Below are 20,077 nucleotides of genomic sequence, written 5' to 3' on the forward strand. Positions count from 1 at the left end.
GTAAGTTCCTTTAAAGTCCTTCCAGGCAGTTAGCTAGGTTGTTCTATTGGTGTTTTGTTAAACTTGTAGTTTTGATGCATTTCCTTAACTTCTCATCGAGCCAGATATCTGTGCCCCCCTCTGAGTTGCTCTTGGTATTGAAATGCAGGTGCAGCACAGCCCCACCCCCACCCCCACCCCCAGGGCGAGGGTGGCCGGATGTGTTTCTCAGCTGATGCTGGGGGCTTGCCCAGAACTCGAAGCCCTTCAGATGCAGGCCCTCCTAACCCACCAGCTAATAGGAATGCATAAGAATGAAAAGAAAGCTTATCAAAAAGGGAGGGACAGCAAAACGAGGCGCGGAAGCCCCCGTGGTGTGGTGGACCAGAAAGAGAGCCTTGTACTAGCTGGTGCAGAGGGTGCCACGAAGAAGCCGCTGGGCTGACCACCCGCAGCTCCCGTCTGTCTCCCTTGGGGCTGTGTTGCCCTCTGGTTCTCTGCCAGCTGCGTCTGCGATGCAGGAGCAGGTCTCAGCTGGGCAGCCGCTCTGGAAGAAGGTCTTTTGCTCACGTTATCCTCCGTCGTGTTCCATCGCAAGTGATTGGATAGAGTTCCCTGTGCTCTACGGCAGGACCTCCTTGCTGATCCACTCCGAATGCAGTAGTTTGCATCTGCTAACCCCAAACCCCCAGTCCATCCTGCTCCCTCCTCCTCCCCCTTGGCAACCACAGGGAGTAATTATCAAGGGGTGGCTTGGTGTCCTATGAACGTTGGTTGTCTTTCCTTCTGACCTCCCCTTCCTGATGAAGAAGGTTTATTTAGGAGCTCAGCCCCTCCTCAGCCTCTGTGGCTAGATCCAGTTCCATTTCCTTTCTTCCTCTCTTGCAAAAGCTTTGGTGTGAAAAGTTTAGTTCTTTCTGCCCCAGCGGTTTCTACCACTGCCCTGGGGGCGGCCCCTGGGTCTCAAGACAACTTGAAGCTCTTTCCCCCCCTGAAAGTAGGTAATGACATGTTTTGAAAGTAGGTACATGGTACGAGGACTGTACCTTAGGAACTTAAGGGCCAGACGGGTTTCCTGGAAGACCTAACCGCATTGTCCATTTTCATGAGAACATGTTTGGACAGATGCTACCGAGCAGGCGGCTTGCCAGAAACCATCCACTTGTAACCAGTCTGTCCTTCTTATAGTATGTGCTGTTTTATGCCCAGTAAGCCTTGGTGTCTGGGACCTCGTAGGTAGCGTGTGACAAAGGCACGCCAGTGCAAGGGCAGAGTGAGGCTGGCTCCTGTCCTGACTGCTCTATCGTTTATAAAGTGTAAGAACCCAAGTTTAATGGGCAAGAGTTGGAAGGGACCTTGAAGTGTGGTCCCCACCCCCAGCTCATATTTAAGCCATTCCTGATGGGCTAGTACCTACCCTATTATAGGGCAGTTTCAATGGCGTGTGACTTGTCACAGTGACCCCCAAGGGCTCTTGCTGAGAAGTCCCCTCTTGATGTCTGTGGGCATAAAGGCTCCTGATAAAAGAAGAGGGGGTCCTCAAAGCCTGGCCCCGTTGTACCCCCTTCACCACAAGAATCTCCTCTCTGACAACGTCCTTATCCCTGCCCTCTGCTGTCGCAAGTGCAAAGGCCAACCCCTCCCTAAAGGAAGGTGACCCTTTGAGGCTTTTTATGTCCCTTATAAAGGGACCAGGGAAGTCCAGCTCGGTGTCTTCCTACTGTCCTGTCCTCTCTGCAGGGTATGTAGGGAAAATGATAGGCACTCCCCCCGCCCCCCCCCCCCGCCCCAAAGCTGTAACAGAGCCTGCTAACCGCTTTGGATAGAAGGGTGTAACACTCAGTGAGCAGCTGCTAGGAACTAGGTATGTAGGCATTCGTGTCAGCCCCTTTTGGGGAGTCCCTGGCTTTGGAAGGTAAGTGACCTGAGGTCAATCAGCTGTGAGTGGCAGAGTTAGGTTTAAACACAGCTAAGGTCAGAGCCCAGGCACGTAGCTCTCTCCTGCCTCACAGGATGTGGAAGAGAATGTCCCTGCTGGTCCCCGTGCTGGGACAGACACACGCTCCCATCCCTGCCTGATGGGACAGAGGAGTGGAGCTGGGCTCGTGGCTGCCAGACCCTCTTCCTGCTGGCAAAGAGGGGGACATGGCTTCAGCCCCGCACCTCCCCTAAGTCGTCTCTGCCAGTCTTTGCACGTGAGTCAGGAGCACACGGGCGCTCAGGAGCATGAAGACTCTTCCAGATAGTAAGTAGTAACAGTAGCATTTGCACAGTGATGCCCAGAGCCCTTTCCCAGATGAGCAAGTTGACCGCAGAGCTTGGAGTGGGACCCCGCTCTCCCACTGCTCCAACCAGCAAGCATTTCCCTGTCTGTGGGTTTGCAGCCTGGAGCATCTGCCTTCTTAATGTAAAACAGTAAGGTTTTGGCCTGTTCCTTCCCTCCTTCCCTTCCTGTCTCCCTCCCTCCCTTCCTTTCCTCCCTTCCTTCCCTCCCATCTGCATATATGGAAGTTCCCAGGCTACGGGTGGCATCAGAGCTACAGCTCCTGGCCTGTGCCACAGCCACGCAGTATCCGAGCCGCATCTGCAACCTCCACTGCAGTTCACGGGAACACCAGATCCTTAACCCACTGAGCGAGGCCAGGGATCAAACCTGTATCCTCCTGGATACTAGCCAGTGTCATAACCTGCTGAGCCACAGCGGGAACTCCTAGGCCTGTGCCTTCTGTTTTCTTAATGGAGCTGGGAAAGCGCCGGTTTGCCATCGAGTGACGAAGTACTGCATGTTCGCCCAGCCTTCTCTTCCTCAGGCTGCGTCCCGCAGACTCCTCTTCTGGTCCAGTGTTCCACGGTGATGCTCCTCCTCCCTCCCCTTCCCCACCTTTTAAGCCCCCTCCTTTCTCTCAATCCTCGCCCGGAACAGAACCAGCGCTGTGTGTTTCCTTAATATGTGTTCGGCTCTGGTTCCTCTCTTGCTCGCTTTCTCTCTTTATGACTCTTTTACTTCCCTCAAGAGTGTTCCCCCAGCTGAGCCCAAACCGCTGCCAGGGCCAGTAGGCACGAAGCTGTTCCACTTGACTACAGACGTGGGAGTTGGGTTTCATGTTGACCTTGCTCCGAGCGTGGCACTTGGTGTCTTAGCAAACATGTAAGAGCCTGAGAATGGGGCGGGGGGCAGGGGGGTGCTGGGTGGGCAGGAAGGGTCCAGACACCTGTTCTTTCATTTACTTGGCACAATCTGTTCTTGCTTCTCAGGTACCCAAATAAGCTGCTTCTCCCCCAGTTCTTTCTCGTGGCGTCAGGCTGCCTTCGTCGACTCTTACTGTTGGGCGGCCGTCCAGCAGAAGGACACCTTGCGGGGCGACTCTAGAAACCTCCCACTGTGCCTGCATAAGGTAACTGGGGACATCGCACATCTCGCCTGTTTGCTTTACAGACACGGGAACTGAGGCCCAGAGAGGCTGCGCCAGGTCACAGTCCTGGCAGGTGCGTGTGGCCAACCAGGACTGCAGCTCAGATCGTGCGGCCGTAGTCCTTTAAAATCACAAGGAACCTCAGATGTGACTCGGTCCAGCCCCCTCCTTTAGCAGGTGGGAAACTGAGGTGCTCTGGTTTTAGTTCTATGATGGCCGGGTCCTCACGTGTCTCAATCACCCTCTGCCCTTGATGCCCAGCAGTGTCTGGGCGTAGGAGGCTCTCAGTACCTTTGTCAGGCCTGAGTGCCCATTGTCGGGGAGCACAGAGCTGGGAAGTCGGAGCTTTGGCCAGCTCCTCTCCAGCCCATGCCGGGTCTCTTGGGAAAAGTAAAGCTCAACTGGTCAGTAGCTTCCAGCCTGTGTGTTACTGCAGCATCAAGAAGCCTGGGGGTAGTTCCCATCGTGCTACAGCAGAAACGAGTCTGACTAGGAACCATGAGGTTGTGGGTTCGATCCCGGGCCTCGCGCAGTGGGTCAAGGATCTGGTGTTGCCATGAGCTATAGTGTAGGTTGCAGATGCGGCTCAGATCTGGTATTGCTGTGGCTGTGACATAGGCCAGCAGCTATAGCTGCAATTCGACCCCTAGCCTGGGAACCTCCCTATGCTGTGGGTGGGGCCCTAAAAAGCAAAAAAAAAAAAAAAGAAGAAGAAGAAGCCCACAGATGACTCCGTCTGGGGTGTTAGCTGCAGCACAGCTTTTGGAATACATTCCTTTGCTTTCTGATGGGTCCACATGCTGTAAGGAAGCAGAGATGCTCCCCAGGAGACACCAGTGTCAGCAGAGAAGAAGAGGGGTCAGGAGCCCCGTTGAGAGGGGTGGGCGCACAGGGCACACAGCCTGGCCCTGTGGACGCTGGGCCAGAGTCAGCAGGTTAGGGCAGGAGAGTGCTCTCTGCAAAATGAAGTGGCTCCACTGGGTCTTCTCTGCACTTGTGAAAATGGGACTTTGTTTCCGACTGTCATTATTTTCTACCCCCGGTCCTTTTGTCCATCACGAAGAGGACTAGAATGTTTGTGTATCTTCGGGTGTCCTCATCCACTGAGGAAGGCGTGGAATGTTCGCTTCTAAAAAACCAGAGGCTGAAGGTCGACTCTCTCCTGCCTTGACCTGTTGCTGAACACAGAGTCGGCATTCTTCTTTTTGAGAAGCAACATTGTGTCATGTTGTGAGCCACAAGGGAAGGCCCCTTCTGATTAAAAAAGAACAGCTGCAGTCCTCTGCTGTGACTCAGGCTTGTTCCTTTCATGTTGAGTATGTATTGCGGGCCACTGGGCATCATCATGCCCTGTGCTGACGACTCCTTTCTTCTTTGGGGTTGGGCTTTTGTCTTTGACTTTCGACTTGAGCATTCATTGGGGCTTCATCAACTTTGCATGGCTTGGTAGCCAGGGCAGAAAATAATAAGGATTTCAGTATGAATGGGCACAGCTCTAGAAACTGGACTTCTTTGTTTGCAAATCTCAATGCAGGCTGTTGTGCTTTAAACCCATTTGTTATAATGGCCTTCTGAGAATGGAAGGGCGCAGTCAGTGGCGGGGCTGGGCACTGCTGGATCCGCAGAAGAAGAGTGTGTGCCCTGGGATTGTCCGGTGTAAGAGTTGGCAGGGGTGTTCGAGACTGCGAAACTTTTAGAGCAGGAAGAAATTCAGAGATTTTGATCCCGGTGCATTTTACATGTGAGGACGTGAGCACTTGGAAAGGTCCTGCCCAGGAGTCCAGGCTGGCTGGAAGGCGAGCATCCGGTCTCTGGGTTTCCCCTGCCGCTGCAGGGCCGGGGGGCACATCCAGGAAAGCAGTGTGGGTAGCCAAGCCTTAAGTGTCCAATGTCGGTGAGAGATGAAGGAACGCTCTTTCCAGTGATGGTGGCCTAGCTGGTTGGGGCGGAAGTTGGGCTGAGGATCTGAGCAGAGTTCTTGCCAGATTCACAGGGCTGGGGACAAAAATCGAAGTGGGGATGGGCCAGGTTGGAAGGATCTGGGTCAACACCCCAGGCTTGAGAAGCCGTTGCTGGGGAGTAAGGGTATGATGCAGAGGTCCGCCAGCCCTCCTAGGATCTGGAGTCTCGGTTTGAGGCAGTTCAGGACCAACCGAACGAAGGAGATTCAGGATTGTCACAGAGTTCACCCACCAGCCAGAAGCAAAAATAAACCTTTCCTCTCTGGAGGAAATAACTTCATCCTGAGCACTGGGTTCTTACTCCAGTTTATCATGTGTAGTGATCAGCACACAATCGAAAAGAGCAGTGTACAAGAAAACCAAGAGAAAACCCAGTGCTGGAAACAGATCCGCAGGAGATCCAAATAAGAGATTGATCAGACATGCTTTTTTTTTTTGTCTTTTTTTTTCTTTGTCTTTTTCTAGGGCCGAACCTGCAGCATATGGAGGTTCCCAGGCTAGGGGTCTAATTGGAGCTAGAGCCGCCAGCCTACACCACAGCCACAGCAGTGCAGGATCCAAGCAGTGTCTGCAACCCACACCACAGCTCATGGCAACGCCGGATCCTTAACCCACTGAGCAAGGCCAGGGATCGAATCCCCAACCTCGTGGTTCCTAGTCGGATTCGCTAACCACTGAGCCACGACAGGAACTCCAGATTCCCTATAGTTCTTTATTCTCTATCTACTAAGCACCTTCTGGAAGAGGGGCAGGCTGTTGGCTCATCCTGTCGGAAGCCCTGAATTGACTGTGGAGGCTGGGGCCATTGTTACAGAGGAGCTTCGAAAACTAAGAAGGGACACAGGTTAAATGCCGGCGACCGTGGGAGCCATGGCAGGTCCCTGAGCAGGGTGAACCTGATGTTGTCCTCGGAGGGAACAGAGGCAGGGACAGGGCCACCGGTAGGCATAGAGTGAGGGTTTTGATCCAGAAACAAAAAGGAAGAGAAGCTGTTATTTCTGAGAAGGCAAAGAACAGTCGATCTAAGCTCACCACTTGGTGTTTTATTGATGACTCGAAGATGACCTAAAGGACAAAGGATGATATTAACTGCTTAGACCAGGGGTTATCAGACTTTTCTGTAAAGGGCCGGATGGTAATTGTTTTCCTTGCTGGTCACGGTCACTGCTGCAGCTCTATATCGAGGGAGACAGTATATATACACCATCTGTTGTGGCTGGACATGGCTCACAGCCGAAGTGTCCCATCCGCTGGCGTCAGGTGACAATAGTGGAGCTGATGAAAAGTAGACAGATTTGGGGGCCTTCCCATTGTGGCTCTGGGGAAGGAGACGGGTTTAGAAGAAAACCAAATACTTCTGCTGGAACATGTGGCATTAGATGCTCGGTGGCCCAGGGAGGTGTCACGCAGGCAGTGGCCTGTGGTGGCTGAAGCTGTGAGAGTGGGGTGGGGCGTATATATCGTGGTCTCTCCGGGGATGGTATTTAACACGGTGGGACTGGGTGGGATTTCCTAGGGAGTGAGGGCAGAGGGGGGACCAGGTCAGAGAGGGTGCTGTGCCCCTGAGAGGCGGGGCAGTAGGGGGTGTCAGCAAAGAAGACAGAGGGCTGGGGGTCCTGGGGAAAAGGATAAGGGTGTTTTGTTCAAATGAAAACCAGGGTATCTTAAAGAAGGGCCGCAGCAGTATCATAGCCTGTGTCAGATGCTGCCGGGACACTGAGACTTAGATGAACTCTTCGTTTGGGTGGTGTCGTGGGTTCTGTTGTGTCCCCCCCAGACCCTATGTTGGCGCCCTAGACTATGACTTGATTTGGATCTAGGCTTGCTGCAGACGTGGTTGGTTAAGATGAGTTCATGCTGGAATAGGATGGGCCCTTAACCCAGTGGGTCTGATGCCCTCAGAAGGGGGACATCTGAACCCAGACATGCCCAGAGGAAGGGTGATGCAGGAACAAACAGGGAGAAAACGGCCACGTGATGACAGAGGCCTGGATTGGCGTCCTGCTGCCATGAGCCATACACGTGTGGGGCCCCCAGACCCTGGAAGCGGGAGGAGGGATCCTCCCGTCCAGGCTGGAAGGGAACGTAGACCTGCCACCAGCTTGATTTTGTTCTTCTAGCCTCCAGAACAGTGAGAGGACAAATTTCTGTTGTTTTAGGCCATCCAGCGTGTGGGACTGGGGTGTGTGCCCCCAAAGAGACTAGTGCAGGTGGTCCGAGGAAAATCAGGTTTGCAGCCTAAAGGGAGGACGGCTGTGTCCGTGTGGCTTCCTTAGCCAGGCTGGATTCTGTAACCACAGCTGCCTTATTTTCCCATTGATGCCTTTTCAAGTTTTGCGTGTGTGCGATAAAGGAGACACGTTGTAAGATTTAACTTTTTAGCCTCTTTTGAGGTGTGCACGTCAGTGGCGTTAAATACATTCACCTTGTGGTGCATCTGCTGCCATCATCCGTCTGTTTCATCTTCCCAGACTGACCCTCTGTGCTCAGTAAGCACCGACTCCCAATTTTCCCTTCCTCCACCCTGGCGAGCACTCAGCTTCCTGTCTCTTTGGCTACCTGGGTGAGTTTGCCTATTCTGGGTACCTCATATAAGTGAGGTCAAATAATATTTGTCCGGAGTTCTTGTATGGCTTAGCGGGTTAAGGACTCTGCATTGTCACTTCTGCGGCTCCCACCACTGCTATGGTGCAGATTCGATCCGTGACCCAGGAACATGCTGTGAACTCGGCCAAAAAGAAAGAAGGAAAAAAATAATATTTGTCCTTTTGTATCTGGCTTGTTTCACTTAGCATAATGTTTTGAAGTTGCACTCATGTTATATAGAGCATGCATCAGAATTCCCTTCTTTTTTTTTTTTTGTCTTTTGTCTTTTGTCTTTTTAGGGCCACACCTGGGGCATATGGAGGTTCCCAGGCTAGGGTCCTAATTGGAGCTGTTGCCACCAGCCTATGCTACAGCCACAGCCATGCCAGATCTGAGCCGCGTCTATGACCTACACCACAGCTCACAGCAACGCCAGATCCTTAACCCACTGAGCAAGGCCAGGGATCGAACCTGCAACCTCATGCTTCCTAGTCAGATTCGTTTCCGCTGTGCCACGATGGAAGCTCTGAATTCCCTTCCTTTTAAAGTCTGAGTAATAATTCCCTTGTATGTAAACACCGCCTTCCGTGTTCATCCACTGATGGACACTGGAGTTGCTTCCACCTCTTGGCTGTGGTGGAAGATGCTGCTGGAACATGAGGGTACAGGTATCTGTTTGAGTCTCCGCTTTCAGCACTTCGAGTACCTCCCCAGATCTTGGATTGCTGGATTCTTTTTTCAAGTTTAGAAAGCTCTTCCTATGGGTTTTCTTTTGGCTTCTCCACCTTCAGTGGACGCGTGGTTGTTAAACAGGCTCCTCCTTTCACAGGGCGGATGCGAGGACCATGGCGGGCAATGCCTCATCCAAGGTCCCCGGGCCAGACGGCTTGAGCACGTGGCCTCTCTCCGATTTCAGATGTTATTCACATGGGAAAAAGGGCTGGGTGCAAGTTACCAGTTGGAGAACTAGGCACCAGGAGGGTCTTTCCAGCAGAAGAGCTGTTGGGCTTGGCGGGGGCAGGGAGCCCACCGTTGGCCCAGGAGGTCCTTCGTTCAGGGTGGATGTGAAGATCTGTGTCATCTCCCCACATGTATATTCGTCACCCTGGCTGTGCTTCCTTCAGGTAAAAACCCGGCTCCTTCGACGTTCCTGACACCCAGCCACGTCATCCCCACCTCCTCATTCATTCAAGACTTTGGTGAGCGTTCTCCACCCCAGAGTGCCTTGTGTGTCCTGCCAGCTGACACAGCTGATGCAGTGTCCTCTGTGTCATCTCCAAAGACCTTTGCCTCCTTTCCACTTGTCACCATTCTGGTGGCTGCCTTGTTCTGAGTTTGTCATTACCTGGGGTGACACTGGGGCATCCCACTCCCTACTGCTGCCTCCCTCCAAGGCCCTCCCCCCACCTTCGGAGGAAAAAGCAGCTCAAGCTCGAACTCAAACTCGAGAAACCCTCAGCTCCCTGCCACCTGGCCTCCCCAGTGTCCCCATGTAGCACCAGGCCTCTCCTTCTTTTTCCTGAACGGATAAGACCCCTTCTCCTGACCGAAGCTGGACCCCCATGTGTTCCGCTGTGTTCTGGATCCCCCTTCCCCACTTGCAGCAACACCTACTCCCCATCTTTCTCCTTTGCATCCTCAACCGGCCCTTCCTGAGGTTTCTCATCCCATTAACATCTTAGCACATCTGTCTCCACCAAACCCATCTGGCCCAGGGCGCCAGTGGCCTCCCTGATGCGTGTGCCCCTTGGCTTCTCTCTGACATTCAGTCCTGCGGACCACGCCCTCCTGCACCTGCTCTCTGTCGCCCTGGCAGACTCTTTTCCCTTTTGTCCATTCCTGAGGAGTTGGGGTTCCTCAGAGGCTCTGTCCTAGGCCACGCCCTAGTCTCTAGCTGCACCCCCCGTCCCTGGACCATCGAGTGTAAAACCCCGGCTCCTGGTTTCGGGTTCCTTCTCTGGGCCACTCACACCCCAGTCTTCATCTCCACCCCAGCCTTCTCGCCTGAGCTCCAGATCCACGCCCCGAGGTGCCCTGAACTTGAACACTTGAAGGTCTTGTTCGAAGCTGAACTTGCACTTCCTGCTTGTCCCCACTGTGATGTCTACTCAGTTAATGACACCACCCACCACCCTGTCTCATCAGCCTGCAATCTGAGGGCCATTGGGACTCTTCATCCAGCCCCGTGTCCTGTCCACCGTGGAGTCCTACCTGGTCTGCTTTCTTAAATGAAGCTTAAGTCTTTCATCCCTCTGTCCAGCCCCTAGGGCAGCTGGCTGTCATCATTGTCCCCTTGCTGCTGTCATTTCTTCTCCCATTCTGCCCTTTTCTACATAATCACCAGTGTCCCCATGAAATGTCTCTGGTTCTTTTAAAAAAACAAACTATTTTGGAAAAAAAAAAAGCAAAAAACAAAAATTATTTTGGCTAACAGCGTTCACTCTTCTTCAGGCCCTTGGGAACCCTTGGGGACGGATCACTTCTGGATCCATCCCCACCACCCCCTGGGCCCAGGGACCCTGACTTCCCACAGGCCTCATGTTTCCTGGCTGTTTCACACACACTCTGCTTTGAAGAGTCTTCCTGAACCCCCACCCCCCAAATCTGATTAACTCCAGTCTCAGCTTAAATGTCATCTCTGCCTAGAAGCTTTCCCTGAACCTCTAGACTAAGGGTTGTTGCCAATTCAAACTGCTTCAAGAGTCGGGTGAGTCAGTGTGAAGCTTCTAAAAGTAAGACAGGCCACTGTGTGGACAGCCGACTGCACACCCTGCCTCAGATATCCAGTTCCTAGAAATGAGCCAGTAGCCAAGCAGAACATTGGCTGTACCCCACCCCATCTATGTTGCTTGGTTGTGCATTCCCAGAGCAGCCTGCCTGCACTTTTCCTGGAATCACCCTGGGATATAAGGTCATTACTTACTTTAATTCTCTTTAATGGATTGTGTATTGCAAGTCGCTAAGTTCCGTGCAGGCAGAGACCACGTGGTGTTCTGTTCATCGCTACACCCTGAGGACAATGCATAGCCCAAGGCATATGTTCAGAACATGTTACATGTGCAAGTGAGGAGAGAGATGAGGTGGTTTGCATGTCCTGCTCAGAACCAGACTTAAGGAGTTCCCTCTGTGGCTCAGTAGTAACGAACACAACTAGTATCCATGAGGACATTGGTTCAATCCCTGGCCTTGCTTAGTGGGTTAAGGATCCAGCATTGCCATTAGCTGTGGTATAGGTTGCAAATGCATTGCTGTGGCTGTGGCATAGGCCAGCAGCTATAGCTCTGATTTGACCCCTAGCCCGGGAACCTCCATATGCCTCTGGTGCGGCCTTAAATAGACAAAACAAAAACAAAAAAAACCCAGACTTAGTTCTCTGGGAGTGTTCTGACTACTGCTCATGATGAGGGGGTTAGAGGCGTGGCATTTATGTGAGCACTTTTCAGCTCAGTTCTGATGCCAGAGTTAAAATCAGGAGACCCAGACTCCCCCTAAAGAAGGTACTCGGTGCGATATTAATGCGTGTGTCAGGGTAGTTTATGGCAGTGGAATGCGATTCATGCTGTCATTCCTCCCCACTGACTTCTTTCATACCTCCTTCCCTTTTCCTCCTCCCTTTCTCTCCCACTCCATTTATTGCTGGTGGCCTCTTGCACCTCTAAGGTGGAAATCTGGTGGAAATGCAAGGTGACCAGCAGGTGGCACTCTAGGACTGTTTGATAACGGGCCTTTGGTCGGGGGGGGGGGGGGGGGGGGGCTCTGTCCTCTGTTCAAGTTCGTAACATAGGCAACTGTTAGGCAAGATCTTTTCTGAAACAGAAAAGCAGGGGTTTTTGTTGCTGTTCTATTGGTTTTTTTAGCCACACCTGCGACATGTGGAAGTTCCCGGGCCAGGGATCAAACCCGCACCACAGCAGTGACCTGGGCCACTACGGTGAAAATGCTGGATCCTTAACCTGCTGCGCCACAAGAGAACTCCCAGAAAAGCAGGTTTTTAACTGAAAACCAAACAACAATAGGAACAAGAAAATAAAATGAACAGAGTTGTCAAATCTTTGTGTATTTCCTTTAAGTGGATTCATAGACACTTAGTTGGAGGGGTTCTCCAGACTAGAGTTTTTGTTCTGTTTTTCTTTTTACAGCCATACCTGCAGCATATGGAGGTTCCCAGGCTAGGGGTTGAATTGGAGCTACAGCTGCCGGCCTACACCACAGCCACAGCAGCACCAGCTCCGAGCTGCATCTGCGACCTATACCACAGCTCCCGGCAATGATGAATCTTTAACCCACTGAATGGGTCAGGAATCAAACCTGCATCCTCATGGACACTATGTCGGTTCCTTAACCCACTGAGCCACAACAGGAACTCCCAGGCCAGAGTTTTTCAAACCTTAGCATTATCTGTGTTAAAAATACAGGATCCTGGGCCCCATCTAGACCACTAGATTGGAGCCTCTGAGGTTAAGGCCAGAAGTGTGGTTTTCCTCCACTTCTCAGGAGAGTCTGCTGCTGCTGGGCCAGCTTGGGTGTAGACACCCCTCGTGTACACCAGTGTTTTCCAAACTCCGTGTGCACACAGATCACCTGGAGATCTCGTGGAAATATAGGCTCAGATTCAGTAGGTCTGACGGAGCCTGCATTCTGCATTTCTAACAAGTTCCCAGGTGATACTGAGGGTGCTTGTGCCTTACTCTTTGAGAAGCAAAGATCCAGGGCAGGAGTTCCCATCATGACTCAGTGGTAACGAACCTGACTAAAATCCATGAGGATATAGGTTCGATCCCTGGCCTCGCTCAGTGGGTTAAAGATCCGTGAGCTGTGGTGTAGGTCGCAGATTCGGCTCAGATCTAGCATTGCTGGGGCTGTGGCGTAGGCTGGCGGCTGTAGCTCCAATTCGACCCCTAGCCTGGGAACTTCCATATGCCGCAGGTGCGGCCCAAAAAGACCAAAAAAAAAAAAAAAAATCCAGGGCAGGGCTTGGCAGACTGACATCCATGCTCCAGCCAGATCCAGCCCCTCACCCATTTCTGCAAATAGTTTCATTGGAAGCCAGCCACGCCCATGGATTTGCACATCACCTGCGTCTACCTTTATACTGTGACAAAGTCACATGGTTATGACAGAGGCCATATGGCTCCCAAACCTTTACTGTCTATCCTTGCGTGGGAGCTCTGAAGCCCTCCCAGGTGATCCAGTGAGAGAGAACTTCCCGCTTCACGGGACAGTCCGATCCATTTTCCTCCAGATCCTTAGGCACGCTGTCCCTAGTGGCTTGGCTCTAATTTTGTTAAGGGGAGTCTTTTTTTCTTTCCCGCAGATGCCCTGCTTGCCCTCTTCTCTTTTTGGAGTCTCTCCTCCTGTTAGGTCCTTCCCGGAATGTCACGCAGCACAGAGGCTGCTACCTTGGGTGTCTTCCCTGGAGCACAGAATAGAGTGAACTATTCTTGTTCTTCTCTGTCCTCTGCTGATGGAATGAAGGCATTCGCCTTCCTGGGCGCTAGAAACTCATCCGACTTCCCGTATTCGAGGTTCTCTTTAAGGGCGTTACTGTCCAAACAGCAAACACCCCAGAACAAATGCCACCCATGGATCTTTACGTATTGCTTCTCCTGTGAACTTTGTTCTTGGTTTACCTGCTTGCTGCTCACTGACCCTTCAGTGGTAGGGCCTCACCTACTCTCTGGTCTCTTGTCTCCCTCTGCACATTCTCCTTGGAGGATCCCAGCCATCCTCTTGGCTTTGACCCCCTGTATATGCTCCAAAATCCTGAGCTGGAAGGATGGACAGATTGTCTTGTTTTTAGTTACCTACTGCACATCTTCACCAAGATACTCTTTTTTTCCCATCTTTTAATGTTTTATTGAAGTAAAGTTGATTTGTAGTATTGCGATAATGTCTGCTCTACAACAAAGTGATTCAGTTGTGCATATTGATATGCACACATCCATTCTCTTTCAGATTCTTTTCCCACATAGATCGTCATGGAGTATTGGGTGGAGGTCTCTGTGCTGTACCGCAGGTCCCCCGTGGCCAGTCATTCCATGTGCCACAGTGTGCATAGGCTCATCCCGAAGCCCCAGGCCGTTTCCCCCATCAAGAAATTCCATTTATTTATTTATTTATTTACTTATTTTTAGGGCCACACCCATGGCAAATGGAGGTTCCCAGGCTAGGGGTCAAATTGGAGCTACAGTTGCCGGCCTCCACCACTGCCACAGCCACGCGGGATCCAAGCTACATCTGCGATCTACACACAGCTCACGGCAACACTGGATCCTTAACCCACTGAACGGGGCCAGGGATCGAACCTGCATCCTCATGATACTAGTCGGGTTCATTACCGCTGCGCCACAGCAGGAACTCCCCATCAAGATGTTCTTAACAGCAGGTGTCTCATGTTCAGACTTTCTCATCTCCTCAGGTCCGCCTCCCACTCACTCCCCTTGCCTGTGAATCTCTTTCCTCCTTGCTTCTTCATTTGAGCTGATGGTACCACCACCCATGCCCTCACATAAGAGAGAAATCCACAGTTAGCCTCAGCTCTTCCTCATGTCCATGCGTCACTTCCAGGCTGGCCCTGGAAGGCATGTTTCCCCGTGTGTGTAGCTCTCAGGTCTGTCTCCCCCACTGCCCCCCACTGCTGCTCTAGTGCTTATGACCCCCCCCCCCCCCCCCCCCCGCTTACTGCAGTAACCTGCTCTGTCTCTCCTCTCCAAGGTGCTCCTTTTTCCACTGCTGTAATAATCTTTCTAGAATCACTTTCCATCACGCCTTCCAGCAGTGGCTTCCCACACTGTGGGAGCTTTGTAATTCAGTCTCCGCTTCCCCTTTCTGTGAGTTTCCTAGGATTTCCATGACAAATTACCACAAACTCAGTAGCCTGAAACAAGAGAAATTTCTTCTCTCCTGGTTCTGGAAATCAGGTTGTCAGCAGAGTCCGTTCCTTTGGGGCTGAGAGGGAGGGTCTGTCCGTGCCTTTCTTCTGTTTCCCGGGGTGACCAGCCGTCCTTGGCTATAGGTGCTTTGCTTTAGTCTCTGCCTCCATCTTCACAGCTTCAGCTGGGTGTCACTTTGTCTTCTCGTGGCCGTCTTAGAGGGATGGCAGTCTCTGTCACTGGGTTGGGGCCCACCTTAAGTTAGCAGGACCACATCTTAACTAGTTACATCTATAAAAACCCCATTTCCAAACCATGTCACATTCCGAGGTTCGGGGTGGACATGAGTTTTCACCCTAGTTCCCACCCTTGGGTCCTTAGCTCTTGCTACTTCCTCACCTGTAGGCTCGCTCATTCACCTTGGTACTTTGGATGGGTGAGAATTCACCAGGCAGAGGAAGGAGGCTGTCTGGCTGTCTACAGGGAAGCAGAGAGCTGAGTGAGTCTTTTTGGGGGGGGGCCATGCCTGCGGCATATGGAGGTTCCCAGGCTAGGGGTCCAGTTGGAGCTGTAGCCATCAGCTACACCACAGCCACAGCAATGCAGGATCCAAGCCACATCTGCGACCTACACCACAGTTCACAGCAATGCCAGATCCTTAACCCACGGTGCGAGGCTAGGGATTGAACCAGCATTCTCATGGATATTAGTTGGGTTCATTATCATCACTTAACTGGCAAATGAAATGAGATGTTTTTGAATGAATTTATCCATCTGCATTTAATCTCATAAGACACGATCATATACATTTCAAGGGAAGAATTGCTCAGTTCTAGTTGAACACGTCTTTGCCATAGATGAGGTAAAGGGGATTTGAACACGAAGGGAAGTTGGGCCAGTTCCCCTTTCAAGAGGCCTTCCATCTGGTGGGTCTGTTGTTCTCAGTACCCTCCTTCCAGAAACAAAACAAAGTTTTAAGGCAGCTGGACTGAAGACCGGGCCAGCTCCTTCGTCCCCCGTGCTTTGAGAGACTTCCTAACCTTGTTTTGTTGTTCGTCTTTTTAGGGCTGCACCATGGCATATGGACATTCCCAGGCTAGGGGTCAAATCGGAGCTGAAGCTGCCGGCCTATGCCACAGCCACAGCAACTTGGGAACCAGCCATGTCCTATACCATGGCTCACAGCAATGCTGGATCCTTAACCCACTGAGCGAGGCCAGGGGTCGAACCCATGTCCTCGTGGCAATTAGTCAGGTTCGTTACTACTGAGCCACAACAGAACTCCTGGCTTCACTAACTTTGGAAGAGCTCAGTGCTCAGTAGCTGGGACCTCGTATAGAACTGTGCAATGATGGCTTTGAAAGGTGCCGAGCATCTCAGGACTAATTGGGAGTAGACAGAGCTTGGGAACAAATCCGTTCCCATCCAGCAGATGCACTCAAAGCGTGGCAATTTTTCTGCATTCCTTATTTGGACAAAAGGGTGTTTAAAGACTGTAATTTAATGCTTTTTTGGGTTCCTATTTCAGTTGAATTCATTTTAATACCACCTTGTGACTGACTCACTGAAAGTCACCTTTTTTATTTTTGATGAAAAGGAAAAAAGAGGTTTAACTGTGGAGAAAAACTAAGAAACGGGGCATTCAACTGCATTCCTCTAGAGGTGACCGAGGTGCAAGGCTGTTTTAGAAGAAAGCAAAACAGCCACTATTGCAACACCCTTAAACATTCATTTTTCTAATTGCAGTGAGCTGTGCACTAATTATTGCCCCGTGTTGGCATGTTAGACAAATTGCTCCAGACTATAAACAGTCTCTTTTTCATTCAAAGGAATGGTTGGAGGGAAAATGCTATTATTCAAATAGCTCTGAAACAAAAGTGATTTAGACAAATACTCTACAGCCCTAAGTTAGAAATTGTGTTCCCTCTGTGGTTCCCCAAGAAAATACCTGCTTCTTTCAGTTATGGAAGCAGCACAAAATCTTCCTCACGCAGTTACATTTTTGTCCTAATGGGCACCCTTCAGAGGGTTGGGGTTCAAGGAACACTGCTTCTCACCATAGCCCATTATGAATTATGTAGCCAAAATGTAACTAATTACAGCCTGTTGTGTGTCATTGTGTAGTGGCTGTTTGCACAGTGGGTTAGTAATTTTGAGAACCCCCATCCATGCCAGAACCCCAAATGAAAGCAGCGTGTGCATTAGAGTGATTGCTTTGTGACGTTTCCAAGCCTCAGGGAGTCCACGAACTGGAATAAGAAACCGCACGTCAGCTTTATTATGCATTTCCAACAAAAACATACCATTACAAAATGCGTATGTAAGTAGGCAAGAATCTGTAGTGGTATTAGTGCCCCTGTCACTGTGTCACCCACTGGCATCACAGGTATCTTGGGGTACTTTTTACTCTTCACCACTTTGGAGTTACTGTTGTTGGACCATCTGTTAGATCCCAGTAAATGTGCTAATAAAGAAGCACAGACAGATTGGTCTTTTAATGGTGTGATGGCTGTACAGCAACATTATCCATTTCCTCTGTGGATGTATGTGCTATTCTATGCATTTAAAAATGTTATTCTTGGAGCTCCTGTTGTGGCTCGGTGGGTTGAGAACCCAACTAGTATCCATGAGGATGTTGTTTTAATCCCTGGCCTCGCTCAGTGGGTTAAGGATCCGGCATTGCCATGAGCTGTGGTGTAGGTCGCAGATGCAGCTCGGATCTGGCATGGCTGTGGCTGTGCCCGGCAGCTGCAGCTCTGATTTGACCCCTAGCCTGGACACTTCCATTTGCAGCCCTAAAAAGAAAAACTAAATAAAAATAAAAATGTTAAGGCTTCATGAAAAATAAGGAAAGATGGAGGAACTGTCATAGAACCAAGGGGTCTGGGGAACCATGACAACAAAATGCAGTGGGAATCCTGGATGGGAGCACCGGTGACATCCGGATAAAAGCCTGATGTGCCCGCGATGGTTTCTTCCTCGTGGGAACCATGGAAATGTCAGGTGTTCACAGTAGGGAAAATTGAATGAGATGTATTCAAGGATACTCTGTACCGTCTTTGCAGCTTTTCTGTACATCTCAGCTTATAGTGAGAGTCATGGTGCTGTGTGTTCTGTCTGTTCCCGGGGATGTGGAGATGGGTTTTTTTAGTCAAGTCAAGGCTGTCGTGGCCTCTTCCTGTTACCCCTCTGAGGAGCTGTGGAGGGGAGACCAGTCCAAAGGTAGGGAGTTTTCCAGAGAAGTAAAATACTTTACAGCGTGTTATGGTGGAAGAAGCCTGGTTCTGGGGTAAGAGCGGTCAGGCCTCATAGTCTGTCTCTGTCCCCAGCTTTGTGCTCTGTGACCAGCAACTGCTCTGGGCGTTCCCCTTTCCCTTTGCAAAATGAAGCCATGCGTGACAGCCTTGCCAGGGTCATTGTGAGGATGAAAGATAACCTGCCTGCTCAGGAGCCCTGCCACTGGTTTTAGTTGGTATGTTTTAGTGCTAAGCATTTTCCATAAAGTATCTCATTTAATCTCCGTAACACCTGTATTAGGTGACCATTTCATAGATATGGAAACTAAAGTCAGAGGCTTGGCACCCTCACTGCCAAGGCCCCTCGGCTGAGCTTAACCTTGAGGGCCTGTGGGTTTTCTGCATCTTCTCTGAGGCTAAGCCTTGCCTCACTGCCCGGGAGCCCTGGTGCCTGGATGCTGTTGGCCCTCTCTGATGTCTAAATCCTCTCTCATTGGGCCTGCTCCCCTCATGACTGTTGCCCCCTGTGGTCATCTTCTCTGGACTTGAGATTGTCCCGCTGTGAAACAGCGTTTTGCGGTCCCCTTGTCTGTCCCATCCATGGCAGGTCCGTTCTGCGTTCTGTGACTTTTACCAGCTTATTTCTGCTATTTTGTGGGGGAATTCTTGGATCCCTGAGGCTAACCTTTTTCTGATTTGTTTTGCACAAAGGTATGCATTTCTGTGTCATGTCTTCAGATTCCAGAGAGGAAAAAACCATTTGAAAAGCCTCCGTGACCGCCTAAACCTGTAGCAATTAAAAAAGAAAAAAACAAAAAACAGAAAACAACTCCAGAGGGCACTGTGGCATTTACCTGTTTCTTAATTGGGATTTTGTTGAGGGATTATTCTAAAGGACAGGGTAATCATTTTATTTTTTCAGGTACACCCCTGGGTACCCTGTCGTGTCCAGTTATTTTAAGTGAAAGTCTATTGAAATGGGGGGAAAAGGTAGTCGCCAGTGTCAGGCATTATTACCTGGACAGGTGAATTTAGCCCTAAGAAGGAGCTACTGGGGAAGGAGCCTGCTGTTCCTAAGCGGTGGGGGCATGCGCTTTTGTCCCAAAGTGGGAAAACCGCGAGCAGCCCTTGTTAGCACAGTTGTTCCAGCGGGGGGCGTGCGGATCCATTGATGTGCTCTCCTGTCTTCCAGTTTTTCCCCTACATCCTGTTATTGGTGGCGATCCTCCTGTACCTGCCTTCCCTCTTCTGGCGGTTCACAGCGGCTCCTCATCTTTGCTCAGACCTGAAGTTTATCATGGAAGAACTTGACAAAGTTTACAACCGTGCAATTAAAGCCACAAAGAGCGTGCGTGACAGTGACTTGAGAGACGGTGCCTGCCCAGCTCCGGACGTTAAGGAGTACATGGGGCAAAGGTAACTTCGCCCCCAGCCGCTAGCCCATCAGGGTTTGGGAGGAGGCGTTCTTGGCCCTTCTCCTGCCCATCTGGGCTTAGGGTCCTCGCTGCCAGTACATGGTGGGCGATCATTCACCCAGGGACACCCTGGGGGAGGCAGGAAGACTGCTCTCGTCCAATCTTACCTCCACCTGTCTGCCCAGCACCTGCCCTCCCATCCAGAGCTCCGCCCTTGTCGAGAGAAGCATCACTGTCTCATGTCCTGAAAGGCAGAGCTGGTTGCTCTGACCCACCCCTTCATGGAGAAGTGCAGGGGATTATGAGGCCCCTGAGCTCAGAGAACAGATGTGTGGGAAATGGGGAACCAGTAGGCAGCTGTTTCACATTGCCTTTTTCACATTCTTCTGCTGGTTTTTGTTATTGACAATAGCAATAATAATATAAATAGCTCTCATTTTAAAAATACTTAATATGGGAGTTCCCGTTGTGGCTCCTTGGGTTAAGAACTCAACGCTGTCTCTCTGAGGGTACAGGTTTGATCCCTGGCCTCACTCAGTGGGTTAAGGATCTGGCGTGGCCACAAAATGCAGCACAGGTCATCAGTGCCACTCGGGTCCTGTATTGTCATGGCTG

At 51.0% G+C, this 20,077-nt stretch overlaps 1 protein-coding gene across 1 annotated transcript in view; it reads left to right on the forward strand.

Moving 5' to 3' along the window:
* Positions 1–20,077, forward strand: part of PANX1 (pannexin 1) — a 49,774-nt gene that overhangs the window by 22,372 nt on the left and 7,325 nt on the right. Inside the window, exons 2-3 of the mRNA XM_047752897.1 lie at positions 3,235–3,374; positions 19,240–19,463. Of these exons, the coding sequence (XP_047608853.1) occupies positions 3,235–3,374; positions 19,240–19,463 (364 nt within the window). The remainder of the gene's footprint in view (positions 1–3,234; positions 3,375–19,239; positions 19,464–20,077) is intronic.

Source organism: Phacochoerus africanus, chromosome 11 (assembly GCF_016906955.1).
Source record: "Phacochoerus africanus isolate WHEZ1 chromosome 11, ROS_Pafr_v1, whole genome shotgun sequence".
Classification (NCBI taxonomy): Eukaryota; Metazoa; Chordata; class Mammalia; order Artiodactyla; family Suidae; genus Phacochoerus; species Phacochoerus africanus.